Source organism: Scatophagus argus, chromosome 7 (assembly GCF_020382885.2).
Source record: "Scatophagus argus isolate fScaArg1 chromosome 7, fScaArg1.pri, whole genome shotgun sequence".
Taxonomy (NCBI): domain Eukaryota; kingdom Metazoa; phylum Chordata; class Actinopteri; family Scatophagidae; genus Scatophagus; species Scatophagus argus.
In genome coordinates this window covers 24250988-24278209 of record NC_058499.1, presented here as the reverse complement: position 1 = coordinate 24278209, position 27222 = coordinate 24250988, and the positions used below count along the sequence as shown (strand labels likewise).

General features: G+C 40.9%; 2 protein-coding genes across 4 annotated transcripts in view; one reads left to right on the top strand and one right to left on the bottom strand.

The window, feature by feature from the left end:
• The window catches only part of cpne2 (copine II), a 48971-nt gene extending 34097 nt beyond the window's left edge, over window positions 1-14874 (top strand). For all 3 annotated transcript variants that reach the window (XM_046393975.1, XM_046393973.1, XM_046393974.1), the window contains 3 exons: window positions 3842-3975; window positions 11360-11596; window positions 13446-14874. In XM_046393975.1, the coding sequence (XP_046249931.1) occupies window positions 3842-3975; window positions 11360-11596; window positions 13446-13553 (479 nt within the window). In that variant the 3' untranslated portion in view covers window positions 13554-14874. The remainder of the gene's footprint in view (window positions 1-3841; window positions 3976-11359; window positions 11597-13445) is intronic.
• A 1738-nt stretch (window positions 14875-16612) lies between these two features.
• On the bottom strand, window positions 16613-26714 carry psme3ip1 (proteasome activator subunit 3 interacting protein 1). Its single transcript, XM_046393976.1, has 8 exons — window positions 26567-26714; window positions 25070-25206; window positions 24886-24984; window positions 22909-23030; window positions 19731-19870; window positions 18238-18323; window positions 17555-17761; window positions 16613-17031 (listed from the first exon to the last, which is right to left on the bottom strand). Exons 2-8 carry the CDS (start codon window positions 25194-25196, stop codon window positions 17027-17029), a joined length of 786 nt encoding a protein of 261 aa, XP_046249932.1. The 5' UTR covers window positions 25197-25206; window positions 26567-26714; the 3' UTR covers window positions 16613-17026.
• Window positions 26715-27222: the final 508 nt, after the last annotated feature.

Genomic DNA, 27222 nt, shown 5'->3' with positions numbered 1-27222 from the left:
GCTCGTAAAGCATCACTAACATGCTGACTTGTTTTCTGTTAAGAACTCTGTACCATTTGGTATACCATCCACTGACAACACTGTTACTTATCTAGTCTAGTGTCCAGTATTTCCGTTGCTGTTAAAGATATAAAGAATGTCGCCAGCGATACTGCCAGGCACACATTGAAATAATACTATAGTAGTGTTGCAATATTAAAAGGGTTGGGATTAAATAGAACAATACAGACAAACATTGGAAACTGAGTATTCTTCAGTTCAATAAAAATGCAGAACACCCCGTAAAAAATAGACATGCCTTCTCCACATCATGTGACAGCAGCAAGTGCTGCGCTCCTCTGTGAGTCTGAGTAAATAACAACTTCACACTTCACCTACACTTTCTACTTTGTATAGACTGGTGCACACTGTGGAAACAAACAGTTGTTCCTGACAATTCAGTCAAGCGAATGATCCAGTTAATGGATTGTGTAAAACTCTGAAGAGGTTAAATGTCTGAAACTCCTCACGAGTCAGTCACAACAGAAGATGTTTTCTGTAGATTGGAGGTTGTAGTCAAATGTTACATTAAATATTGGATGGATTGCTGTTAAATTTGGGAAACACATTCATGGATTTCAGTTTGCCTTCTGGTTTTTGACCAAATACCTGCAAACCTCATGACATTCCCGAATTAGCAAATGTTAGCAGCCACTAATAGTACAAGTACAGCTTCACAGAGCTGCTAGCATAACTGTAGACTCTTTCAACAAGTGTGGCAGTAAACAGGTTACTCAGCATAGATACACTGCACCTAACATTTCCTCACCACAGTATCTAGTTTAAAGTGAACAGATTTGCAAATCGTTAATATCTTGTGCCTTGTTTTAATGACCCTCAGAGTAAGCGCTATATGGTGCATTCAGATCTGTTGACTCACCATTCACATTTGAAAGGTGTGGGATTCAAATGTATTTATTGATATATGCAAAGACTCTAGTACGATCTCCTGAGAGCACAACTCTGAGACTTTTAATGTTATTGTGTAAAACATATTGTAGCCTATAAAACATATTCCAACAGAAGCAGGAGATTATGCCAAAAAACATTTCTACTCAGCACTCTGCTGAAGTTGACCTGTTTCAAAACTTAAAGTGCTGCATGCTTCTTCAAAATACAGTGCCTATAAAAAGTAATCACCCCCTTGGGTGTTTTTTGTTTTCCATTTGCTAACAAATGGTCACCAACAGCTGTGGCAGTATGGGGATAAGCAAGCAGTTCAAAACCCCACCTGAGTAGCTAATTCACAATCTATGAAGTTGTCCTCAGTACCAGAATCTACCAGAGCTAACAAAGTTAAAGAGAGATGGTTAGCGACTAAAGTGGCTTGGATCTGATGGGGAGGTGGAGGAATCGGATTAGCTCATCGAGGATGATGGAAATTTGAATGTCGAGGTCTACTGGAAACCCGCACACACAGACCAGTACCCACTTTTTGACTCCCAGCACCCTTTGGAACACAAACTTGGAGTCATCAGGACCCTACATCACCGGGCAGAGAGTGTTCCCTCCAAGGAAGAGGGAAGACAGATGAAACACATTGATGAAAACTGTGTGAAAATGTGTGCATCAGGGCAGAATGTGTGGCATCAAATCAACTAGGAAACACAGAAAACAACATCAAACTGTTGTTCTCTATGTGGCGGGGTTGTCTGAGAAACTCAGAAGGATTTTCTCAAAGCACAACATCTCGACACACTTCAAACCCAGCAATACCCTCAGACAAAGACTGGCCCATACTAAAGACAAAACACCTACAGACAAACCAAACAACGTGGTATGTGCGGTAAAATGTAGTGAGGAGTGCTCAAAACTTTACATAGGGGAAATCAGACAACCACTCCACAGACGCATGGCACAGCACAGGAGAGTCAGCTCATCCGGACAAGATTCAGCTGTATATCTGCATTTCAAGGATAAGGGACACACCTTTGAGGACTCAAATGTTTACATTTTTGACAAAGAAGCGTGATGTTTGAGAGAGGTGAGAAAGAGGCCATCCATCCAGATAGAACATCCATCTTTGAACAGAGGTGGTGGCTTACAACACCAACTTTCAGTCAAGCTGTTAGAACTCCTTGATTTGACAAGGCTTGTTGTAATTGAGCGGTACCGGGAATGGTGTCTGTGGGGTCCGTAATGTGGCGAAATTGTTCTGTTAAGTTTCAGTTTTGGCAGAGATAGACCCACTATGCAAGATACCACTCTTTTAATACAAAAAGCTCAAAAGGTATAATCACTGGTTCACCAAACATTCCACAAATCTTGGAGTCTAAAAAGCTATTGTCTAAGATGGCGTGGTCAGGAATGACAGAGTTTTATAGCAAGATGACTGAAGCGGTGTGAACAAAGGAATCCAAAAAATGGGAAACAACTCAGGGAAAGCTTGGCGCAGCGAACAGAGAAGTTCAGCAGGTAATGGACTTGGGCACAAAGAAAAGAGCAGCAACCGTGAAAAATATTTGACCTGAAGTGTTACCATGGAACATGCCTGAACAATCTGGCAAAGAAAGAATGAATGAGTTGATCTCTTTATACAGCAGGTAGGGGGGTGGAGTTGATTGAAGGTAATGAGTCACAGGACTCATTGCAGGAGCAGAGGTGGGAAGCAGAGCCAGGAGGCCATGACCAGCTCTAGACAGACAAACACAAACACACAAGGGAGAGGGGAAACAGAGGAGAACCCAAGTAGAAAACTAGCAGACCCTGACGGTGTGGGAGACTCCAACGTGAACTGAAAGAAAGTTCTTTGACCTGATGAAACCAAAATGCTTCTTGACAATTAGACTAGAGGCTACGTTTGGCAAACACCAAACACTGCACACCGCCACACCATCCCTACCATGAAGCATGGTGGTGGCAGCGTCATGCTGTAGGGATGCTCCTCAGCAGCAGGGACTGGAAGGCTTGTAAAGATGGAGGGTAAAATGAATGCAGTGTAATATAGGGGAATCCTGGTTCAGTTCAGTCTACAAGAGCACTGTGACTTGGAAGAGGATTTATTTTCCAGCAAGACAGTGACCTGAAGCATATAATGAAACTTCACAGAAAAGGTTTAAAGACAACAGTTTTGCAAAGAAGAATAGAGTAATACTGCAGTGTCCAGATGTTCAAGCCTGATCGAGACCTGTCCACGCAGACTCAATGTAGTGATGCAGCCAAAGGTACATCAACTTAGCCCCGACTTGAAGGGGCAGTGGGTGAATATTTATTAAAGGAGTCAATGTTTATGCAGTCACTTATTTTACATAATATATTTTTAAGTAATTGTCATTGCTTTGTAGAATTAACTGTGATTCCATTTCTAAAAGCAATCAAAGGGGAAAATATCCAAGGGGGTGTATACGTTTTACAGGCACTGTAGATGTACAGCCTACTGATAATGAAATATCTGCCTCCACAAACTTTTATTTTTAAAGTTAGCAGAACTGCCTATATACAGAGCATTTCTAATATAGCCTCCAATGCACTCTTAAAGGAAAAAAGTTTTAGAGGACTGCAGTCATAAGGTGCTGCTATGATCGCTATATGCTATATAGCATTATATTCAAATACAATGATAACCCCTAGTTCTTCTTAAAAAAACAAAAAGACATGTGGCTCGATGGGACAGGAGGTTAATGTTCAGTAAATGAACACCATCTGGACACGCATTTTCGGGTCTTGAGTCAAGAATAACTGATGAGAAACAATAACATGTTTGCATGAGCTTCTGGCCCCATAGTTGAAAATGTCTTATTTGAGTTGGTCCCCAGCTCATGGAATTTTAATCTTTTCTCTCTCTCTCTGTCTTTCTCTGTAGGTGTGGAAGGTATTGCCCAGGCTTACTCTGCCTGTCTCCCTCACATTCGCTTCTATGGCCCAACAAACTTTGCTCCAATCATAAACCATGTAGCACGTTTTGCTGCCCAGGCACTTCAACAAGAGAAAGCAGCGGTAGGTGACAACTACTTATCTATTTATTTTATTTTGTGTATTAATTATTCTTCAGTATAACCTGTATAAAGAAAGATGAGTCTCAGGGGATAATACAGTATATAAAACAAACATATTTCTAAATATGAAGTATATTTTGTTTCTAAAGTAGCTGTGTCTCGCCAGACACAGCTGCTGACCCTAGTAATAACCAATGCAAGTTCATGCCTTCAACACAATGAGCGATTTATCACAATTTGTCATTTTCCTGTTGATGCACGTGCCCATAATTGTTAACATGCTTATGTACCAGACATACTTAGAGCCTCTATGATGTTAGCCATATGTGTCTCAAAGGAAATTAAGAATAACTGGAGAAAGGCCACAGAATCATCGCCAGCATGTGTGCAGGTCGTGGGTTTTAATGTTCCACATTTTGATGCAGGTCCTCTTGATCAGCTGCTTTTTTGATATTTATATCAGTTTTTAATATTTTTATTTATTATAAATACATTTTATGTAGCTATTCTGTGACCTGTGTCTTTTGCCACCTTCAAACCTCATGTTTTGGGGGGTAATAAAAAGGTTGAAATTGCTGTTGACCAGATGGTGCAGACTGAACTGTTAAAAAAAGCGCAGTATCGAGCACTCAGGAATCGCATTAGTGGATGTACTTTTATGCTGCAGCTACTTTTAAAGGGATTATGTCAGGACTAATGTCTCTTTCTGGTACCTGAGCTCTGGACAACCTGGGCCCAACTTAACCCCTGGTACTAATTACGTAACATTAGCATGCTAACATAACATGGTGAAACTGCTTAACATCAGCTGTTGTTGTTGTGCCAGACTCTCAGAGCCTCTAGCATGAATGTGAACCCTAGAACACTTTCACACTTAGTAGGAAAGGGTACAATTGGCATTCATTCTTACTGACTGCAGTAGTAATTTGATGCAGTGGTCATGCTTTTGTCAGCTCCAGTTCTGATCAGCTCCAGTTCTGAACAGCATTGATGGAAACATTATACTTAGTTTGAACACACTAATTTTTTGTGCGTTTTCTGATCCAGTGCTCTGACACATATTGAAGTTCCAGATGTTGGCACAGAAATTATTTCCTATCTCTCACCGTTCAAGCAATGCTTGGATATTGGTCAGTTGGTGTTGAGAAGAGAGACTGAACTAAAAAAAATGAAGAAGTTTGCCTGTGGGTTCAGTGGCATCTCCCCTTAAGTGCTTTGTTTTTATTAGCCTAGCATGTATAAATACCTACAAAACCCTGCAAGGGCTAACAAGACTCCACTACTTTACAAAGCATACATACACTGAAAAGAACTGCTTGATGTCTAGATTAAATGTTCATTTGTGAAAATCCAACTCAATGGTTATGCATTATCCACATTTACAAAATCTTTGTTTGTTTTTATATTACCAAAGAGGTTGTAAGCAACATAAGTAATTCCCCTAAAAACAGCAATAAAAAATGGCAAACAAAAGACTGAACAAATGTAGTTGTAATTTTAGATACATTACAAACACTGCACCTAGTTTTGTTTAGTCTATATATCATCAGCCAAAAAAAAAGCCATGGTTACAGAGCATTGTGCACATATCTAAAGACCAGGATTGATTCACGGATATCTTCTTTCAGCATCTGATTCCTCAGTAGCTTTATTGTCTGCTTTCCATTTTCCATTTAGCCTGCCTGTAGCCAAATCAGTTTTAGGATATTGCCTAAACACAAATAAAAATACTTGAAAGGGACTCTCTAAATCCAGTGTTTGGTTTTTCCATTCTGTCCTATTGTAAAAACATGGTGGACTGTGGAAGAGGAACCATAGATAATGATTTTAAGGTAACAAAAACTTAACAATTCTTAGTTTCAGGTGATTATACACTAATGAAAACATGATTATGAATATTATATTAAAAAATACTCAAGTACGAGTACACAAAAAATGACTTTGTTTCAGTAACAAGAATAAATGTAATCTGTTGCTTCCACCCCTGCTTCTTCCAGACCTACTTTGATCTCAACCTCAGTATCACTCTATGGGGAAGACGCCACCAAGAAAACACAAATATACCAATAAATATTATTATTCACACACCAGTAGTAGAAGAATAGTCAAAGGCAAAATCCTTCAGCAGCTTGATGGCTGATAGAACAAACAAGTGTGTGCATCTGTTGGCTCAGAGTTCTGGCATGGAGTCCAGAGTGTAAGAGAGGAAGGTGACAGACAGAGTGACAACTTCTGTCTTCTCTTCTTCCACTTCTTTTCAGCTGAGACACAAGACCAGTACACGTTTTTGGGCTCAATGGTATGATTAGGGAAGCATCCTCCATCTCAATTTGTCTTTGTGTCACATTAACTGTAGTTTTTCTCCTCTCCACACGCATGGCTCAAGGGGTGTCGGTCACTGCACTTCAATTTTGGTTATCTAGACAACAACTGGATGCATTCCCATAAAATGTGCTCCCCAGAGAATGGATTTTATTGACTTTTGTGATCAGTGTTTTTTTGTGTAGCACTGCCATGAGGTTGTCATTTTTGTTTTTTAGTGAAATGTCTCAAAAACTAGTGGATGGATTTTTGTGAGATTTGGTACTTACATTATTGTCCCCCCTCAGCACAAATTGTAATCACTTCACACCTCTACACCTCTATACTATGTGTTTGAGCCAGTAACACATAAAATCCAAACTAAGAACAAGCTTAAGGCTGAGTCTCACAGAGGTTTCTTGTAAGGAAGTCATACAGTATTCCTTGAGCTGTATTCAAGTAGGACTCATTGGAACTTTAAACTAAATAAAATGAGATGTCTTGATGTAATTGCCCAATTAAAATATGATTAAGTTTGCAGCTTCTGTACTCTGTATAACAATAAATAAGGTAAAAATAAGTATGTAGCTATAGATTGTATGTATGTATAGAAATATAGAATCTACATAAAGACAAAATGTGGATAAGTGTGTTCCTCTCAGAAAAGAAAACAAAGGTTATTGACTGTAGAGGCTGTCAGTAACTGTGTTCTAAATGTATGCTGAAAATAATTTGCAGACATTAACAGAAGAATGAAGTGTGAGTCTTTCAAAGCACTTCATTAATGTTGGTTTCATGGCAACCGGACAATCGCCGTTCATATTTTGATTGTCTCTATTGCAGGTTTAAACTTGTGGCTTGTTCCTCAGGTTTGTATAAAACAGGAAAGATCAGATTCTCCTAGGGATGGGCTGTGGAAAACTCTATCTTTGATCTTTGAGTAAACTTCATTCAGTGTTTGAGTCACTGGCAGAGTTCTGCATATGCCAATGGAATTTATAGAGCACAGATTATAAGTTGGCCTGGTTAAAATTGCATGCAACAGTGAAGGCACCATCAGGGCAAGCATCCTGAATATCTTGCTTTTTGCTGATGGTTGAATGCAGCTTTGCTACTGCTAGCTTACCATTAGCTAATGGAGAAATGTAAAGAGCCAATGATAATAACAATAGAAAAAGCCTACAAATGAGTTTTAGATGTTGTATCTCTGGGGGACAATAGCTCTCCTTGTATAACAGTTGATACATCAATGATTGTTGATGTAGATGCAGAACCTGCCATTCCCACTCTTACTGGGGTCCTTTGGTCGGTCTGCACGGTACAGTGACTGGGTCGCTAGCTCCATAGCCCCATTTGGAACTAATGTGCTGTGCCACATCTCCATAAACAGAAATCAGCATTTGGCAGTCCCTGATTGATGCGTTTGTGTTGACCCACAGACTTACTTTGTTCGCCTTGTTGGTACAGTATATTTGCAAGCAAAACACTTGGCCAAGAAGGTCCTTGTAGATTGCTTCATAGCCTGACCTGCTACCCAGCACACTGTCTTTGCTTTTGATTCCACTCACAGCGCAACCGTGGTCTCCTTTCAGCGGGCATGGCAGCACTCGCCAGAGATTCTGACTGTGAATCAGCTGAGGTGAAGCCTAGCAGACAGCTCATGGCTAGATGTTAGTCAATGCATTCCCTTAATTATGCATAATTTAAACAGCTGAGTTTTATATAAACAAGGACACCCCCACCCCCATACAATTGTCCTGAACAGGGTACATAAGCCATACAGAACAAAAATGTTTTTTGTACCAAGCTGTGAACATGTTTATTTCTGCAGTAAACCTGGGTATTTTAACATGAGGTCTGATGATTCGCTTTTGGAGCCACTCAAAACTTTTAGGCTAAAACAATGAATGTTTGGCTTTCACCACACTTTTTTCTGTTCTTTTTCTTCCCATTTGCATGAGATTAAGGATTTTTTTTTTTTTACCTTGGCTTCACAGAAATCTCAAATATGCAATATGTGACTGGGCTGCTAAGAGACTATTAAAACTAAATGTGTAATGACTGCTGTGGCTTTAACACATCTTCTGAATAAAGTCACTTGGGTACTTTATCTGTGAGCCACATACCTGTTCACTGTGAGACAGCAGTGGTCAGAACTGTCAAAGGCACTGGATTCCAACTGTCACGCCTTGTGTTCTGTCTTTTGATTTCTGGTCCATGTGTTGTTTCATGTGTGTCTTGTCATGTGTTTCCATGTATTATGTTATGACCCCAGCACCTTCAGTCATAGACTGAGACCACCGAGGTGCTCCACAGAACGCCACAGGAAGTCCCTCCTCCTGTGGCTATCAAAGTCTTTAACTCATCCCTTTTCCCCACATAGGACAATAATATATATTATAATTTATCCTGCACTACTATCAACACTTTAAGATTGTATCTGCACCCTATCCGTTCCATTCTGCACCTTATCTGCCATTATCTATGTCATGTATATACTGTTATTTTTTATAGTACTCAGTTATTTTTTATACTACCCTGTTATTTTACATTTTGTGTGATTACTTGATACATTTGTTTGCCTCTTTCTATTGCAACCCTGGCACAACAATTTCCTGCAGGATCAGTAAAGTTCTTATCTTATCAGGTTTTTGTCATGTCCTGTTTTATTTTGAAAGTGCCACTTCCCCTGTGTGTCTCTGTTTCATGTAGCTTTGCTTTTGTTTATCCTGATTGCTTTCTCCCTCCTAATGTGTTTCACCTGTGTCTCGTTGTCTTGTCTATTTAGTCCTTGTCTTCCCAGTCACTCTTTGTTGGATGATTGTTTTGTCTTCATGTCAGTATATTCTTGCCATGTTATTTACCTCAGCTATTTGTAGTTTTTTTGTTGATCCTTGCCACAGTAAGTGTGAGATAGTTCATCACACAGTACATCAGGGCTCAGCTCTCTGCGTCAGCGCTGCTCCCTCTTGATACCAGCCCCAGTAAGACATACTGGTGAAATAGAAAAATCATTTTTCAACTTCAACGCTAGCAATACATGCAAAAATGAAGCAGTCATTCCATAACGAAAGGAAACAATCCTTTACATACATATATACCAAGAGGAAGCTTGGACCCTGTCCACTAGTTCATGTATCAACTGTGGGACTGCCTTGCAGCTTAAACAACACAAGTGTGGACACAAACAGAAGTCATGTTGCTGGTGTCTGCAGGGCAGCAAGACTCAGGTTAGGAATTACGTTTCCTGTGAAGCTCAAAGTGATGTTCTTGGAACTTATCATTCATACAAAAAGCTGTACAGACATGTGACAGTCATAGGAGCTCCAGATGTACAAACTAAGAACAAATGGTAGATGTCCCCCTTTGTGCATACCCAGTGGCATGTCTACTGCCTAAATCTGAAGAGAGCACAGTAACTGGGTATCATTATGCTCCCACGGTGCTTTTTGTCCCTAATTGTACCCTGTCACCTATGAAGAACAAATACATGAGCAAAATAGACAAAGGATTGTACTTGTCTATGTGCTGTGTGCCAGAATCTTTGTGTTTCTGTAAGGGAATGATTGCAGACCCCTTTCTTGTTTTATATTACAGTGAGTTCAAATCAGGGTGGAACACAGGAAGTAGTAACAGACAATGAGATGCGGCAGGCACAGAAGAAGTGTATGTGGACCACATGCTGGGGTAGTGGTTAGACTGGTGTGTGTGTGTGTGTGTGTGTGTGTGTGTGTGTGTGTTGGGGTAAGTGGGTGGGTAAGTTGTAAGCTGCACAAATCTACTGCTGCTCTGTGCTCAGTGTTCTTGTTCCTCAGATAATGAGAGAACCTGCGACTGCAGACTGTGGGACTGTGTACGAACACACTCCCGCTTCTGACACACACACACACACACACACACACACCCACACGGGCTGCAGGCCAGTTCAGTTTGTGTGTGCCCCAGTGTGTGAGTGTCCCTGTCTGTCTGTGTGATAATGATTCTCTAATGAGCGCTGCTGTTAGCACATTAAAGAGACAGGCTTCAGAGCCCTCCCTGTGTGTGTGTGTGTGCGTGTCTGTGCAACATGGAAGTGTGATTTTGTTCCAAGTGAAGTCAGCGTGTGTCTTCATGTTGTCAGTTCTTAACACAGGATAACCATTTGTGTGTGTGTGTGACTGTATATGGTCTGCCTTGTGTCAGACCACAACTATGAGGCAAGTTCAGTAATGTATGGATTTTTTAGAGCTCCCTCAAACAGCAGAGGTCTTTTCTGCCAAGTATAACATGGACAGAAGGTCATGTTGCTGATGTCTGTAGGGCAGCAAGATGACAAGCAAGAAGTCGTGCTTGCATTGCCTGAATGTAATCAACTGTTGGTAATATGCTTTACAGTAACTCATTCCTTCACACCTGTGTGACTAGTAATGTCCAGTCATATTCTTGCAGGTGTACAGCACCTGACACTATTACTGTTTACTCTACCGCCATCAGCTCCATATACCACCCCAACCTCCTCCTTATTTGGTATTCCACATTCTGTCTCTTATGCTAGCATTTATGTAAGTGTATTTTATCACATTGTGTCCCAAAGAGCAATCTCTTTCCCCCTGATCCACGGCAAATTGTTCACGCTTCTGTTTTTTCATCAAATGATTCATATTTTTTCTTCTGGGCTTCACACCATCTGTGTGCTCTGTCATATGAATGGGGCCCCTCTTGCTGTAATGCAGAAAAGCTTTCATTCTGGTTTCTATTTTTCTTCCCCTTGTCTGCTGTTGTCCAGCTCCTGTCCCTTCTTCCTTGTCACTCCTAACTGACTCTGAAATGTCTTTTTTAAAATGAAATTTTTCTCTTTGTCCAAGCTCTCCTTCTGTATTTCCACAACACTCTCTGCTTACCATTATTAACAACATCGACTTCCGATTCTTCCTGTTTCTTTTGTCTTGGCATAGATTTGTCTTCAAGTAACTTTGGAAAAGATTTGGGATTTAGCTGTGACATCGCATAGAAATGTGGTTTCTCATTTCCCTGTGTATCTTCTCTCTCTCTCTGCCTTTTTCTCGCCATATCTTCCCTACCGCCATCCCTCTTCCCCTCTGCAGCAGTACTTCACTCTCCTCATTATAACAGACGGTGTCATCAGCGATATGGACGAGACGCGTCATGCCATTGTACAGGCATCTAAGCTACCCATGTCCATCATCATCATTGGTGTGGGCAATGCAGACTTTGCTGCCATGGAGTTTTTAGATGGCGACGCAAGCGTTTTGAGGTCCAACACGGGAGAGGAGGCTGTTCGAGACATTGTGCAGTTCGTTCCTTTCAGGGATTTCCGTAATGTGAGTACTGCTCTCAGACTGGGGTGAGGGGTGGGGGGAGGTTACAAGGTACCCACCTGCACCCCAGAAAATAAAAAAATAAACAATTTAAAGTACTGAATGATTTTCTGGGTTTTATTGTAACAAACCCATTTTAAAAAATGTGCTTTGTAGACACGACCAAATTAGCAAAAATATACACACACTATACAGTATTAAACATAAACAGACAAATAAAGTTCAGTCTGAACCTATCCTTCTCCTAACCTATCCTTTCCGCCTAAATTAACAGGCGGAAAAAATAAACAAATCTCTGTGAAGTATGACATTTTCACTCAATTGCTGAGATGCCACTTAAGCTAATGTCCGGACTTGCTGATGTGATTTGCAGTGTCACTTTGACTCCATCTTAGTTCTGCGGTAGAGGCTTTACCTAATGACATGATGTCATGCTGTCTGGGTGCGAATGTTTACCAAATGGCAGCCTGTTGCTACTCACACACTACACAATACAGAGTCTGCTAGGCGAGGAGAGCTGCCTGGTTATCTCAGGCTAGGCAGATACTGTGACTGCGTGTCTGATGTGCTGCGTTGACTAGTACACATAAAGTACATGTAAAAAGTGTTAATGTGACTGTGTGCTGTAGGTGAACAAATGGACTAATATGTGTGTGTGGGCTGGTGGTGGGCGAGCTGACTTCCTCTGTAATGGGAGGAGCAGACAGTGTTTGCTGGCTTCACTCCAGTTTGTCGGTGGGAGGGTGAGAGACAGCAACAGACATAAAAGAGAGGAAGAGGGAGAAATGAAGCTGAGACAGAGGAAACATAATAATGAGAGTGACCAGAAATGATAAAACGTGTTGGCAGGCTAACTTTCACACATTTCACAAATTATTTTATCCTAAATTTGACTGGAAGCCAGTATAACAAAGCCAGCACCGGGTTGATACAGGAATGCTGTGCAGTCTTCTTCATCAACCGTGCAACTACATTTTGAACTAATTGAACTAAATGTCTAACTGTGCTACACTGTACTCGCTTACACAGCAATATAATGCATCACAGTTGTCAAGATGTGGGGAAACAAGACAATGGTTTGTTAAGACTGTTGGAAAGAACACCAGGGACTCAGTTTCTTACTTGAAAATAACAGAACTGAATGACTGACTGAAGTTTTTCTCAGTATTCAACTTGGAATCAAAAATGGCCGCCCAGATTCTGGAAACTGAGTTTGGGTTAGAAAACACAAAAACTATGAGAGAAATAAGGTTTAAGGTCTGATTTGATGCAAAGACCAGAATCTTTGTGATTTTTAAGTGGAGGATACTATGAGTGGTCATCCCAGAAAGACAGTTATGTATAAAGTGAGAAGTACAATTTTCAAACTTCCCACTTCCCACTGAGTGCATGATTAAAGTTCTGAAGGGATTTTTATTAAAATATTTATATTATGTGTAAAAATAAATTAGAAGATAGGGAATGAACAGTCAAAAAAGACTGTTGACAGGGAAGAAGAAAGTAGACCTTACTGACCTTTTCAGTTTTCTTTGATATAGTGGTTACTCCTGATATCCAAACCAGATCAGTTTCTGTCAACTGAGATATATTTTTTTAATGGAAGCTAGGTTAACCTCAGACTCTGCTGGTATACTTTTCATAATTTCAGCTGTACATGTCTGAAAGTTATTGATGCTCCCTAACTGTCAAAGACTGTCACAAAATCTGATCAAGTTGGTGGGAACAATCATTTTCCATTTCTTTCACTGGGTTAACAATTGTAGAGTGGGAACATGTACAAGTACTGTAGACATCACACAGTTCTCTGTTTTGGTCCATGTGAATGTACTCTCATGTTGTTGTTCTCTGTCAGGCGCCCAAGGAGACCCTTGCTAAGTCTGTCCTGGCCGAGCTGCCTCAGCAGGTAACGCAGTACTTTAAACAGCGGAATCTACCGCCCATCAATCCTGCACCGGAGTGAGATGCCCCAAAGACAAGAGACCCCATAGTGTACAATAGCTCAGCAAAACCTCTGTTCTTAACAGCAAACAGTACAGAATGAAGGTGTGTATATCAGCTGTGAACAAAAATAAGTTGTGGACAAAAAATATATATATATACATATATATATATCAAACACTGAAGACATTCCTGACATTATTTTACTGGTGAAAGAATGTTGTCAATATACAGTGTGAGTTCATCAGAAGTGATATTCTCTGTTTCTTAAAGCTTTTCCAATACACAGAACTGTGATGATAATGTATAAAGGACCTTGCATGTCAACAGTGATGGCAGGAGAATCCAAACGATATGGATATATATGAATATGCAGAAAAAAAAACGCTGGCCTTTTTTTTTTTAATTGATGAAACATATGAGAAAAAATATGAGAAAAATATGATGTATCAGGATGTTGTTTTTTTTTGTTGTTGTTTTTTTTGGGGGGGGGGGGGTTGTTTATTTGATTTCTGCATATGTGAGTCTCGTGAAAGATGCCCTGTGATACTCCTTGGTGTAAAGTCCTTCTTAAGCTAAAATATATCAGTGGCTGAACCCCTTCCCGTTGTCATATGGATCAGGTAGCGATCAGATGAAGGCTGTTTGCTTTTGCGCTCACGTGTGACAGACTCACAGCCTGAGCCTGAACAGAGCACTGTCACTTCATTGTCAGGGGGAGGTTTTAATGTTGATCACCAGCCCGTCTGAGAGGCAGGTTTTAATGCTGCACTATGCTTATTTGATTGAACAGCCATAGTGGCAGCTGTAGCACTAACAGGACAGATTTTGGAAACTATGTGAACTATTTAGGCTGTTCAATATGGTGCCATTTTGTTAGATTTTGCCTTCCTTTGATTTTTAATGACTTTGGTTCATTCTGCATGTTGCCAACAGCAGCTCAGTGTTGCTGATGATCCCAAATGCATGATTTGGTTTTCCTACTCAAAATATATATGTATCAGATTTTGTAAATATTTTAATGAGATCCTCTAGAAACTGAAGGAAGAGTTACATGGCATAGAAAGTGTCAGACAAGTCTGTGAGTGACACAGTTTAAGGAGTGGAAACAGAAGAGGAGTTTCTGATATGCATATATATTGAATGTATATTTATATGGCGCTTATTATGTTCTGACAAGCCAGTGTTTCAGACATGTTTTTACTGTACTTTTTATGCAGTGCTGAACTGTGTAGTTAAACTACTATGTGTATTGCTGTGCATCTTTGTACTAAATGTCTTGCTATTGATTTTATAAAGTTGTGTCTATGTCACACTCAGGTTAATAAACCGCAGGATATATCATGTCCTCTGTTTCTGTTGATATAAGAGAAGCACAACACAAACATATGCACACTGACTACAAGGACACACAAGATAACCACCAACATAACTACACTGCTCAAAAATAAATAATGCTCAATAAAGGGAACACTTAAACAACACAATGTAACTCAATGTAAGTCAATCACACTTCTGTGAAATCAAGCTGTCCACTTAGGAAGCAACACTGATTGACAATCAGTTTCACATGCTGTTGTACAAATGGAATAGACAACAGGTGGAAATTATAGGCAATTAGCAAGACATCCCCAATAAAGGAGTGGTTCTGCAGGTGGTGACCACAGACCACTTCTCAGTTCTTATTCTTTCTGGCTGATGTTTTGGTCACTTTTGAATGCTGCCGGTGCTTTCACTCTAATGGTAGCATGAGACGGAGTCTACAACCCACACAAGTGGCTCAGGTAGTGCAGCCCATCCAGGGTGGCACATCAATACGAGCTGTGGCAAGAAGGTTTGCTGTGTCTGTCAGTGTAGTGTCCAGAGCATGGAGGTGCTACCAGGAGACAGGCCAGTACATCAGGAGAGGTGGAGGAGGCCATAGGAGGGCAACAACCCAGCAGCAGGACCGCTTCCTCCGCCTTTGTGCAAGGAGGACCAGGAGGAGCACTGCCAGAGCTCTGCAAAATGACCTCCAGCAGGCCACAAATGTGCATGTGTCTGCTCAAACGGTCAGAAACAGACTCCATGAGGGTGGTATGAGGACCCGACGTCCACAGGTGGGGGTTGAGCTTACAGCCCAACACCGTGCAGGACGTTTGGCATTTGCCAGAGAACACCAAGATTGGCAAATTTGCCACTGGCGCCCTGTGCTCTTCACAGGTGAAAGCAGGTTCACACTGAGCACATGTGACAGACGTGACAGAGTCTGGAGACGCCGTGGAGAAAGTTCTGCTGCCTGCAACATCCTCCAGCATGACCGGTTTAGCAGTGGGTCAGTAATGGTGTGAGGTGGCATTTCTTTGGGGGGCCGCACAGCCCTCCATGTGCTCACCAGAGGTAGCCTGACTGCCATTAGGTACTGAGATGAGATCCTCAGACCCCTTGTGAGACCATATGCTGGTGCGGTTGGCCCTGGGTTCCTCCTAATGCAAGACAATGCTAGACCTCATGTGGCTGGAGTGTGTCAGCAGTTCCTGCAAGACGAAAGCATTGATGCTATGGACTCGCCCGCCTGTTCCCAGACCTGAATCCAATTGAGCACATCTGGGACATCATGTCTCGCTCCATCCACCAACGCCACGTTGCACCACAGACTGTCCAGGAGTTGGTGGATGCTTTAGTCCAGGTCTGGGAGATCCCTCAGGAGACCATCCGCCACCTCATCAGGAGCATGCCCAGGTGTTGTAGGGAGGTCATACAGGCACGTGGAGGCCACACACACCACTGAGCCTCATTTTGACTTGTTTTAAGGACAATACATCAAGGTTGGATCAGCCTGTGGTGTGACTCCAAATCCAGACCTCCATGGGTTAATAAATTTAATTTCTATTGGTAATTCTTGTGTGATTTTGTTGTCAGCACATTCAACTATGTAAAGAACAAAGTATTTAATAAGAATATTTCATTCAGATCTAGGATGTGTTATTTTAGTGTTCCCTTTATTTTTTTGAGCAGTGTATACACTCTGTGTCCCTCCGACACACACACACATGCACACACACACACATGCGCTACAGTAAAGACACAGTAACCACTCTGTACAAGGGAAAGCTCTTTATTTCAGATGCTGACCAACCAAAGATCCACCTGAGACACAAGCAAACAGTCCAGCATCTCTCCAGCATGATGTGACATGAGACAAACAACTGAGAAAACAATATTACATCACCAAATAAAAACCTTAATTTTTAAACTATTCAAACTCTGCATTTAAGCCAAAGAGAGAGACAGAAGTGTCCTTCCCCGGCTTGCTCTCCTCTGCTGCTGATAGCTAAAAGATGTGAGTCATGTGACACAGTCTAAAGCAGTCTCTTCCTTGCTCCACAGCTGTCAATCACTGTTCCCTCAGCCAACAGCACAGCTTGCAGTCGCTGTGACTTGGGTTGGGAGGGGGGTGTGTATGGGGGGGGCAGGAGGTCGTCAGGGTAGGCAGTGCGGGATTGGTTGCTCGGCTTAAACTGCGTGAGATGTGATTGAGGGAAGGAAGGGTGGAAGTGTCATGTTTGAGTGCCACAATAAAAGAAAGAAGAAATAGATACACAGATTGATTTCAGAATAGAGATTAAATTGGTGGTACAGATTATTAGAATTATATTACTGGGCTGAACTTTTTCTGATGACAAAGAGCAACAGTTCAACTCACAGCTGTGAAAACATCAGGAATACTGAACATTTTGCTAGGTGTGTGTGTGTGTGTTGCCAGTTTATAACCTTTTATCACCTTGTGTGGCCTTCATCTACACTTCTGTACACTGTCTGTGTGGGTACCTCTATATCAGTGTGAGTATTTCTGACCTTTAATTTGTCTGTGTGTGTGTGTATCCTGTGCGTTACCTTTTCGGACTTTTTGCGAACCATTCAGAATGCATGCAAACATACTTCAAGTTGTGAGTGTCTATGTAAAAGTGTGTGTGTGCGTGCGTGTCTATCTGTAGGCTCTGCTGTGCCGGGGATACGGCAACATGATTGCGTCCACGCTACCTTCGCTGTCTGAGCTGCTGTCGGAGTCGCTGCTGCCGGAATAAACCCAGAGTCCAGGTAAAACACCAACGCACACAGCTGCTGATGGCAGGTGTACCACGCCTTGACCGGAGCTCAGAGGAGCTGAGGGTGTCTTTGTCGTCAGCCCGGGGACCATTTGTTGATCTTCAGCTCCCCCTGCTCCACCTCCTGCTCCATCCTCCTGTTCTGAACGGCACAATTCACTGTCAGATTCAGAGCATGTAAAGGCAGACCCTCCTGTATCAGGCTGTTTTAAAGAAAAAGAGGGCAGGACATTATGCAATATGTAACCCAGGATGGAGAAATTCAAATATAGCTGCATTTTTCCATGCTGCAGTCAGAGAACTTGCTGTAAAATGTAAATAACACAAAGTGATTATATAACAGGTTTCCAAAAACCATCTGGTGGGCATTCCTAAGATACAAGATGAATGGAATTAACTACTTTGTAAGTAACTTGTAAAATCAGCTGTTAATTAGAGATGCTTTTTTTTTTCTTCTTTCCTTAGGTGTTCAATAATGAGTTAACATGGTGCGATTGATATAGATTCTTTCTGGTCGGATAATTCAATCATCAAGTGATTGTCAAAGAGGAGCACAACTCAATTTCAGCCCACTTCAAAGAGACATTGCCCCGTTTCAGGCCTCAAGCTGTGCCCCACCTGTGTGTCTCTCTCCATTTCCTGTTGTTGCTGTTGTTTTGATTTCTGTCTTCTGTTTCTTACTGCTGTCTGATGACTGGGACGAACTGGGTGGGAGAGCAAAGAGATTTAGAAGATTTAAAGCTGTTCTACCAAAGATTTTCCTGTCAACAATGGGTGAAATAACATGTTGCAAAGTGAACGACATCATTCACAGTGACAAACCCACAGAGAATAATGCTAATGCAGCTTATTGTCTGTGGGGTGTGTACTTGCTAAAAAATTCACCATGTCAACTTTATAAGGTAATAATACACCAATCAGTCATAACATTATGAAAACTGACAGGTGAAGTGAACAGCATTGATTATCTCAATAAAATGGCACCTGGCAGTGGGCGGAATAAATTAGGCAGCAAGTGATTTTTTTTGTCAATGAAGCTGATAGCAAGCAGAAAAATGGGCAAGCAAAAGGACTTGGGCAACTTTGTCAAGGGACAAATTGTGATGGCTCGACAACTAGGTCAGGCCATCTGCAAAACTGCAGCTCTTGTGGGAAGTTCTTGGTCTGCAGTGGTCAGGATCTACCAAAGGTGGGCCAAGGAAGGAAAACCAGTGAACCAGCGACATAGGCGTGAGGTGTGAAAGGTCCGAGTTGTCCGTTCCAATAGAGGAGTCACTGTAGCTCAAATTGCTGAAAAAGTTAATGCTGGTTCTGACAGAAATGTGTCAAAATACACAGTGCATTGCTATGCTTTGTTGCCTATGGGGCTAAAATGCACCTTCAATGGGCACATGAGCATCAGAACCAGATGATGTAGCAATAAAAGAAGGTGGCCTGGTCTGATCAATCATGTTTTCTTTTCCATTGTGTGGATTTCCTAGTACGTGGCCATTGCTTACGAGAAGAAGACATGGCACAAGGATGCACTATGGGAAGAAGACAAGCCAGTGGAGACAATGTGATGCTTTGCTTAATGTTCTGCTGGGAAATGCTGCTGTGGATGTTACTTTGCCGCGTGCCACCTACCTAAACATTGATGCTGACCAAGTACACCCCTTCATGGAAACGATATTCCCTGATGGCAGTGTATTCTTTCAGCAGGGTAATGCGCCATGCCACACAGAAAATACGGTTCAAGAATTGTTTGAGGAACACAATGGAAACATGAGTTTGAGGCGTTGACTTGGCCTTCAAATTCTCCAGATCTCAGACCAATTGAGTATCTGTGGGATGTCCTGGAAAGAACAAGCCCGATCCATGGAGGCCCCACCTCACAACTTTCAGGACTTGAAGGATCTCCTACCGACAGCTTGATGCCAGATACCACAGCATACCTTCAGAGGTCTAGTGGAGTTCATGCCTCGAAGGGTCAAGGCTGTCTTGGTCGCAAAAGGGGGACCTACTCAATATTAGGTGGGTCTTCATAATGTTATGGCTGTTGCGTTATGAGCAGGGTGCTCTGCTACCTAAGTCAAAACAAGTCAGTTACTGCAGGATGAATAACTCCGTACCTGCGTCTCTTGACAGCTCCAACCAATAAATGGGCCTGAGACAGGAGGCTCGTCCTTTGCTCTGTCCCTGTATGTTTAGGCGCTACCTTCTTTTCAGGCTCTTTGCGGCTTTCGGTGGATGCTTGTTTCACTAGAGCACTGTGAAAGTACAGAGTTAAGTTGTATAAACCATAATGGAGTCTTTGAGAGGGAGCAAAGAGTGGGGCTCAGGGGCAAGAAGAGAGGCGCGACCCAAGGCAACAAGGAGCCATTACATCTTTCGATCTATGTGCTGGAGAAAGTGACACGGTTATGAAATGCTAAGAAAAGCACTCAGGCAGAGAGAGCTGACACAGATATAGATTCTAAAAGAAGACCAGGAGGTGGACAGAGCTCAGGAGACATGAAATCAGGTCAAAATGCACAGAAAGTCAAAGACAGACAGACAGACAGAAAGTCAAAGCACGCAAGGTATGAGAGAAAAGAGACAAATGGACAGGAATCAGCAGAGACAAAGTGAGGGATTAGGTATGAGGTACAGACAAGCAGTTCTGAATTTTTCCTGCATTAACCAAGGGCTGCACCTGCGTGTATGTGTGTTCACAGCAACTGCTTTAAATCATCACCGTAGTTACCAGCCTATGATACAGTTTCCACGACAACCCATTCTCTTCTTCATCTGCAGACAAACCTGTCTGTCTATGAAGACAATGAGAGAGTGATGAGAGGAACAGATGAAAAGACCAAAGAGCAAAAACCAAGAGGTACTGGGCATGTATTCAAATGAGGACTAACTCTCAGGGCATATGGGCTACAGAAGTTCTCTTCAGAAATTAAGCACACGAATTCTTTCCAACTGATTATCACATTAATTATACTATTAAACACACTACGCACTTTTGACTTCAACTAGCAACTGTATTAACGCACAAACACATCGGTTTTTATGAAATCTGAGCCTCTTCAAAGTATTCTTACACTTCTTTTATTAGCTTGAAGATGTGTAATAAAGCAATATGATTTGGCAATCAGAATAGGCTCATTCCAGAACTCTGATTCGCTGCCCACCACTAAAATTTATTCAGTGACTGTTCCCACCCATAGCTGTTTTCTCCAGTTTGAGAAACACTGGTCCAGACAGAGCTTAGTGGGTGGGATAAAGAACAGGACTGTCATCATATAAAGACATAGCTAGCCAGTAGAGCTTATGGATGTATAATTAGAACTAGGAGGCCTGGCTCCGTTCATTTCTGTGAATGCTGCTCGGTAGCGCATGAAGCCAAAGAAGCCACTTCCTGGCATAAAGATATGACCCAGATGAATGCATACTCTGGTTGTTGTGGTTCATAGAGCACCCAGCTAACTTCTGGTGAAGGCCTCTCCTAACCTGATTGAGGACAAAATGGTTGCAGCTCTTCTAGGCTTTCCAAATGCTATCAGACCAAATAGATCAAATTCTGATAATGAAACAAGCCATTCCACAGGGGATGTAAAATGACGTGCATTTCACTTCAGTTTCACGGCAGCTTCTTTCACACTGGCTCTTTTCAGACCAGAAAGTTCTACAGACTCCCAAAGACAAGCTGCTCACAAGGGAGTTCCCCTCAGAACTTTTTTTCTGTTTACATTTGCATCGCCTTTAGGAACAGTGAAGTGACATAAGCCAGCTGGAGGTTGCTATAGCAACATATTTTCTATGCAATATACAACAAGTGACAGAAATGTCTCTGTTTTGTACGGCAAACGTTACAAGCTGTGGCTAACGTTTCACACAGGTTTTTTTTTTAAAATGGCGGTTGACAATGCTGCAACGCTATAGTGACTCATATGTTTGACCAATCAATGTACGTTTCCATTGCTCAGGGCTGTGTTGGGAGAGCACCTAACCTGAAGTACAAGCTACAAAGGTTCCTCAAAACTGAGTTCTAAGAACTCTGATCTTTCGTAGTTCATCACGTGCCGTTACAGTAAATAGGATAGTTCTCAGAGTAATGAAAAGATTCCTCAGATCCGAAAAGGCCTAATATAAATCTGTGCGCAACATGTGACGTTGTAATTATCCGGTCCAGCTGAGGGCGTATCTTGGTCATAAAATATGAAAAAAAAAACAACACACGTAAATCTAAGGGAGGCTTATCTGAATTCCTCATGTATGTTTTATACATTAATTAACTACCTTGCAACACTACACAAAACACAAAAAATAGCAACAGAAAAATGTGGTGAAAGTGTGGATGAGACTGATGCAGCTTGACAAGTAGTTTAGAGAACAGTACAGAAGTACTGTTATAATCAATCAAAGCAGTCACTGACAGGATGGATACATCACTACCCAAGACATATCTGGTTTTATTGACCAACTTGTGTACCACCTAGTTGTTATCATGTGCCCTTTTCCCAATGGTACGTTGAATGAAGTTTTACATTATGATAGGCTTTTTGGTGCAGTCTAAATTTTTTTTTTTTTACTTTACTTTATACTGTATATTTTAGTGCTTCATACTTTAAATACTTTATAGCATGCTGATTTTTGTTTTTTGTCTTTGTATTAATGTTACTGGATACTGAATTTCTATCAGCACCAATAAAATTTCTATCTAACTATCTAACTATTTATTGGCTGTGCTTACAATATACTCACTCAATTATGTGGGTGTGAGAAAATCCACCAGTTAATGGTTTTGGTTGTGTTGTATGTAGGTTATAAAGTTTAACAGGTTATATGCTAACTTCACAAGTCATTGATCATCATTTATACTATTGTTTTTCTGCTCAGCTATGGTAACTTCATGGCTGCCACTATTTGTCATTTTACAGTGTAAAAGCTAAAACGGCTCAAGAAGAAAAGCCATGAAGGCTGTTCAGAGGAGTGTTGAGGGAGGGGGGGAGGACTTTTTTGGTTGCATACTTTTAAAATCTTACTCTTGCTGGTTTCTCCAGTCTTCACCAACCTCACCTTAAAGACTGGACACTGTATTTGAAGTTGGGATGAGCTTAACGATATTAAAATTATACAGCAATAGCTTTTCATAATACAACTGCTGTGACTTCAACTATATATCAGTGCTTATTTTAAAGCTGCAGAATCTGTTCTCACTCTATATTTTGGAGGATAAGAGATTATTTAGGCATATAATCACAGAGTGATTCTGGGTAATTGATTTGTTTCCCATATAAACAAACAACAATAAAAGGATATTCTGTATTCCAACAGTTCCTTCTTCTCCTCATCCCTGCGCTGCTTCTCCACCAGACACTGTTGCCGGGAAACCTCATCCAGGAAGCTGCTCTCATCCTCGTCCAATCCTCTCACCATATTCCCTGTCACCATGGAAACAACACATGAGTGATGGCATTTCCGAGAAAGTAAATCCTAAGTTTATTTTAGATCCACACTAATATGACTTTCATGTAAAAAGAAACACTTGATGGAGAATAACAAGGTATGTGTGCTCTTAACAGTTTCATGATATTTACCGTGGATTTCGAACAATGTCAGATATTTCAAACATGTTAAAATGTGTGAATTCTTTCATCAAAATCTGTAAAATATATACATACAGGAATTACAGGATATGGCTTTGCATAGCTGTAAATCTGCCATTTGCAAAGAAAAAAGAAGTAACTTTTGGACAGCATTGGTTACTACTTGTGTTTATATATTTTTGGTGTTATGCTGTGCCAAAGTCATTAAAATAGTAGAGCTTAACAAGTTACAAGGAACATCTCAGCAAAAATAACATCCAACCTACTAAGGCTGTCATGAATACCACTGCTGGGCTCTGGTGCTTTGTGGTAGTAAACAATGAATATTTGAATATGGCGGGAAGAGGGTAAAACGGCGGAAAAGCTCAAATTAAAGTGTTCCCACACAGTTGGGCTCTTTGGCATTTTATCTTCCCTTCAACGGCCAAGGAGAACTGAAGCGTGACGTTCACTGCTGTGAGTGAGTGGGACGTCAGGCACCCAAGCTGACATGGTATATATTTCCACATTTTAACAGTGCAATTGAAAACTGAAAACCAAATACCTATTAAAAAAACTAATATCCGCTATATTATTCACGTCCAGCCCGACAACCTAATCATCAGAGACATAGCTGTTTCGACATAATTAAGTGTGGCCTTTGGAAGACCAGTGTGAACTGACGGCTGCAAAATATTCTCCTGTTGTTGCAGGTCCTGCTAGAGCAGACACTTTGCAGAATAAAAGTGTTTCATATGAAGATAAACATATCAAAACACTTCAATTATGAACTAATACTTCAGAAAATACAGCACAGTAGTTAATAAATAAATGTAGCGATGTTACACACAAATGCAAATAGACACAAATAGAAAACCAAATCAGTTCCAAAGGGACTGGGCAATAACAGTAATATTACTCAGTGCAGTAGTCTGAAACCATTCTCTGGAGCTGCATCCACGTGCTTAATTCGCTTGTTAATGAGCTCCTCCATGAACATCCAAAACATGATAAGGGGACAAAGAGCTCTTTTATAAGCTAATCATATGATTTTCAATTTATTTAATGTAAAATTTTAATAGTAACAGTACAGCCGTCAAACTAATATTGTGGAGCAAAAAACATATTTGCTTCGGAGATTCGGTGGAGCAGGAGTACTCCTTGAAACAAATACTCGAGTTAAGTAAAAATAGCTTAACCAAGTTTTAATACAGTACAACCGGGCTCTTTCATAAGACTCTCACTGCCTGGAAAATGGCTTCATCTTTCAATTTCCATTGTTTCGTGTCACAAGTCTCAGAAGACATATTAAAGTTGTGTCTGCGTGCTATCAACCCTGACAAGTAAAATGATCTTGATGTAATAACCTGGTGGTGTGCCTCTTTAATTGAGAGGAAAAAATTACACAACCCTGAAACAAGAAAAGGTGGGATGCTGCAAAAAACATAAATAAAACAGAAGGTGATAATGTAGTAGTCTTTTTTGACATTATACTCAAATGAACACAGCAGAAAGACAATATATTTAAGGTTTTACTTCATCAACTTCATTGACTTTCATAAACATGTGCTTATTTCTGAGTTTGATGCCAGCAACACATTGTAAGTACATACATACAACTCTTTGTCTTGATACTGTTATTTCAAACACCAAAGACAAACAGAGGTAACAGTCCAAATGACAGATAAAAGAAAGAGACAGGGAGACTCACGAAATTTGAACTGCTCCTCATACTCCTCTTGTTTCTTATCTTTCTGCTCCTGCAGTCGCTCGTAAAGGGAACGCGGGTCATACTCCTCCTCTGGGGCCTCTAGGTAGGAATATACACAAACATGTGGATTTATGCACAGGTTTGGTATGTTTAAAATCTGTGTGTAAATGTTTCTGTTCCTTACCCTCAGGGTCGTCAGGTTTTCTGACTTTCTCCCATTCCTCCTGTCTCTTCTTCCTCCTCTCATCAAGCTCAGCTTCCGACACAAACTTCCTGCTGAGGTCGACACCTGCTGCCCCTCCGCCTGCCATCACAACTGACCTATTCACAAACACACAGACAGACCATGCCTCCGAGTATTACTCCAAAAAATGTTTTTAACTCGAGAGAAAACTGTTTATTTCTGCTGGGGACCTATGGACTATTAAATGAAGACATCTATGGTGGATAATTCTCCTCAGGGGACCCACGCTGAGAAATCATGCATTCAATTAATTTATTCATTTTCTATATACAGCAAAGAAAGTAAATTCATCCATCTTCTATACCACTTATCCGTCAGGGTCGTGGGGGGCTGGAGCCTATCCCAGCTGACTACAGGTGAGAGGTGGGGTACACCTGGACTGGTTGGCAGCCAATCACAGGACTGACACACAAAGACAGACAACCACACTCACGCACACACTCACAAAAATAATATATAAAATAAAACAAAACTCAGTAAATAAAACTAAGTCAAAAGTCTGTGAGTACAAGAGAGGAACCAAATCACCACCCAGAAATGTTTTCAAATATTAATCATAATTAGCGGATTATGTTTCTTTTTGTGAATATGTGGAAATAGAGCTTCATTGCACCAAACAACATTACATTCTAATTAAGCTTTAAAAAAAATTCAGTTTTTGTTGAGACAGAGACATAAATCCAGCTCCATAGAGATAATTCAGGCCTGCACCGTGTGTGATGTATTATCTCCAAAGTGGTGACACAATTACTGCAGTAAGAATCAAAAAGACAACAAATGGAAAAAATAACAACAACCAGATCACCGCAGGATGTAAGAGTAACAATTATTTCATCCGTTACGTCAACGGGAATAACTGAACTCAACCTGAAAAGGTTTGGTTCCCCCTTGTGGTAATATCTATTCATTACAAGTAGTTCAAAATGATAGCATTTTAACTGATTTTTCTTCGACGGCAGCTCAGGAGACCCACAGATACTCCACACAAGTCTGCAAAGAAATGACAATCGAGCTGCTTAATGGACCAACGTGTTTCGTCTGTATCGGCCCTGTTGATTCATTCACCGCTATGGCGATGACAACAGGACTTACCGCTAAAGGTTAGCCTTTAAAGCCAGACACACTCGGCTGACGAAACAATAAACCATAATACCGCAAACATTCTCTCGCAGTGTATCGTTCCAACCCTGACGTTCATTAGCTTCCTGTTGCTGTGGTTTAGATGCTCGAGCGTTCACACTGTGGACACGCAGATTACTTGTGTGCTAGCGCGAGCACCATTAGCATCTAAGCAAGCTGTTATCACCGCTATTATAATCAGAACACCATGTCATGTTGAAAACGCAATACTTTCGGATGCACAACCGAGTGCACTCGATTCTCTGTTTATAACTGTTTCATATAATGTTGAATAAATTCTCTGTCACTAGAACTTACCAAGCTCGGCTAGTCGATTCGATATTACTACCCCAGTTCAATGACGTTTTGTGTCACTACAAAAATATCCCGTCTCGATTTTTAACATATGACTTAAGTTCCGACCTGCTTTTCTGCAGCAGGGTCGAGTTTAAATCGATCGAAATACTATGTAAATTATAATAAGAAGTCATTGTCGTTATCACGTAGAAGGAAAAGGCAAACATTTTGCACAACAGTAGAAACTTTGAATGTCTCTCCAGCTCAAGCCCATGTGTAATATACGGAACAATTGAGAAACGATTTCCGGTTGAATAGGGAGAAAAACGACATTAATCTAATTTTTGAACTTCTGTAAAGAATTTCGCCGAATAAAACTTATTTAGATGAAAAAGCTTTACTGCAGTGTTACTCTAATTCACATCTTTCCAATATAATACTGCACACACGATACCGACAATGTAGTTCTTTTTTTCAGTTGTTGTGATAGAATATTACATTACCTTGGAGCTAATTTTCAATAAACAATAATGTGTTCTTGAGTAAAATATTGCAAAGGTTCCAAGTTTAGAAATCACTAGTTGAGAAGTTATGTTTATAGATTAAAGCCCAAGCTAATAAAAGTTGTTTATGGAAATTTGGGGTTTGATATAGATATTATAATTAGATGCATTTAA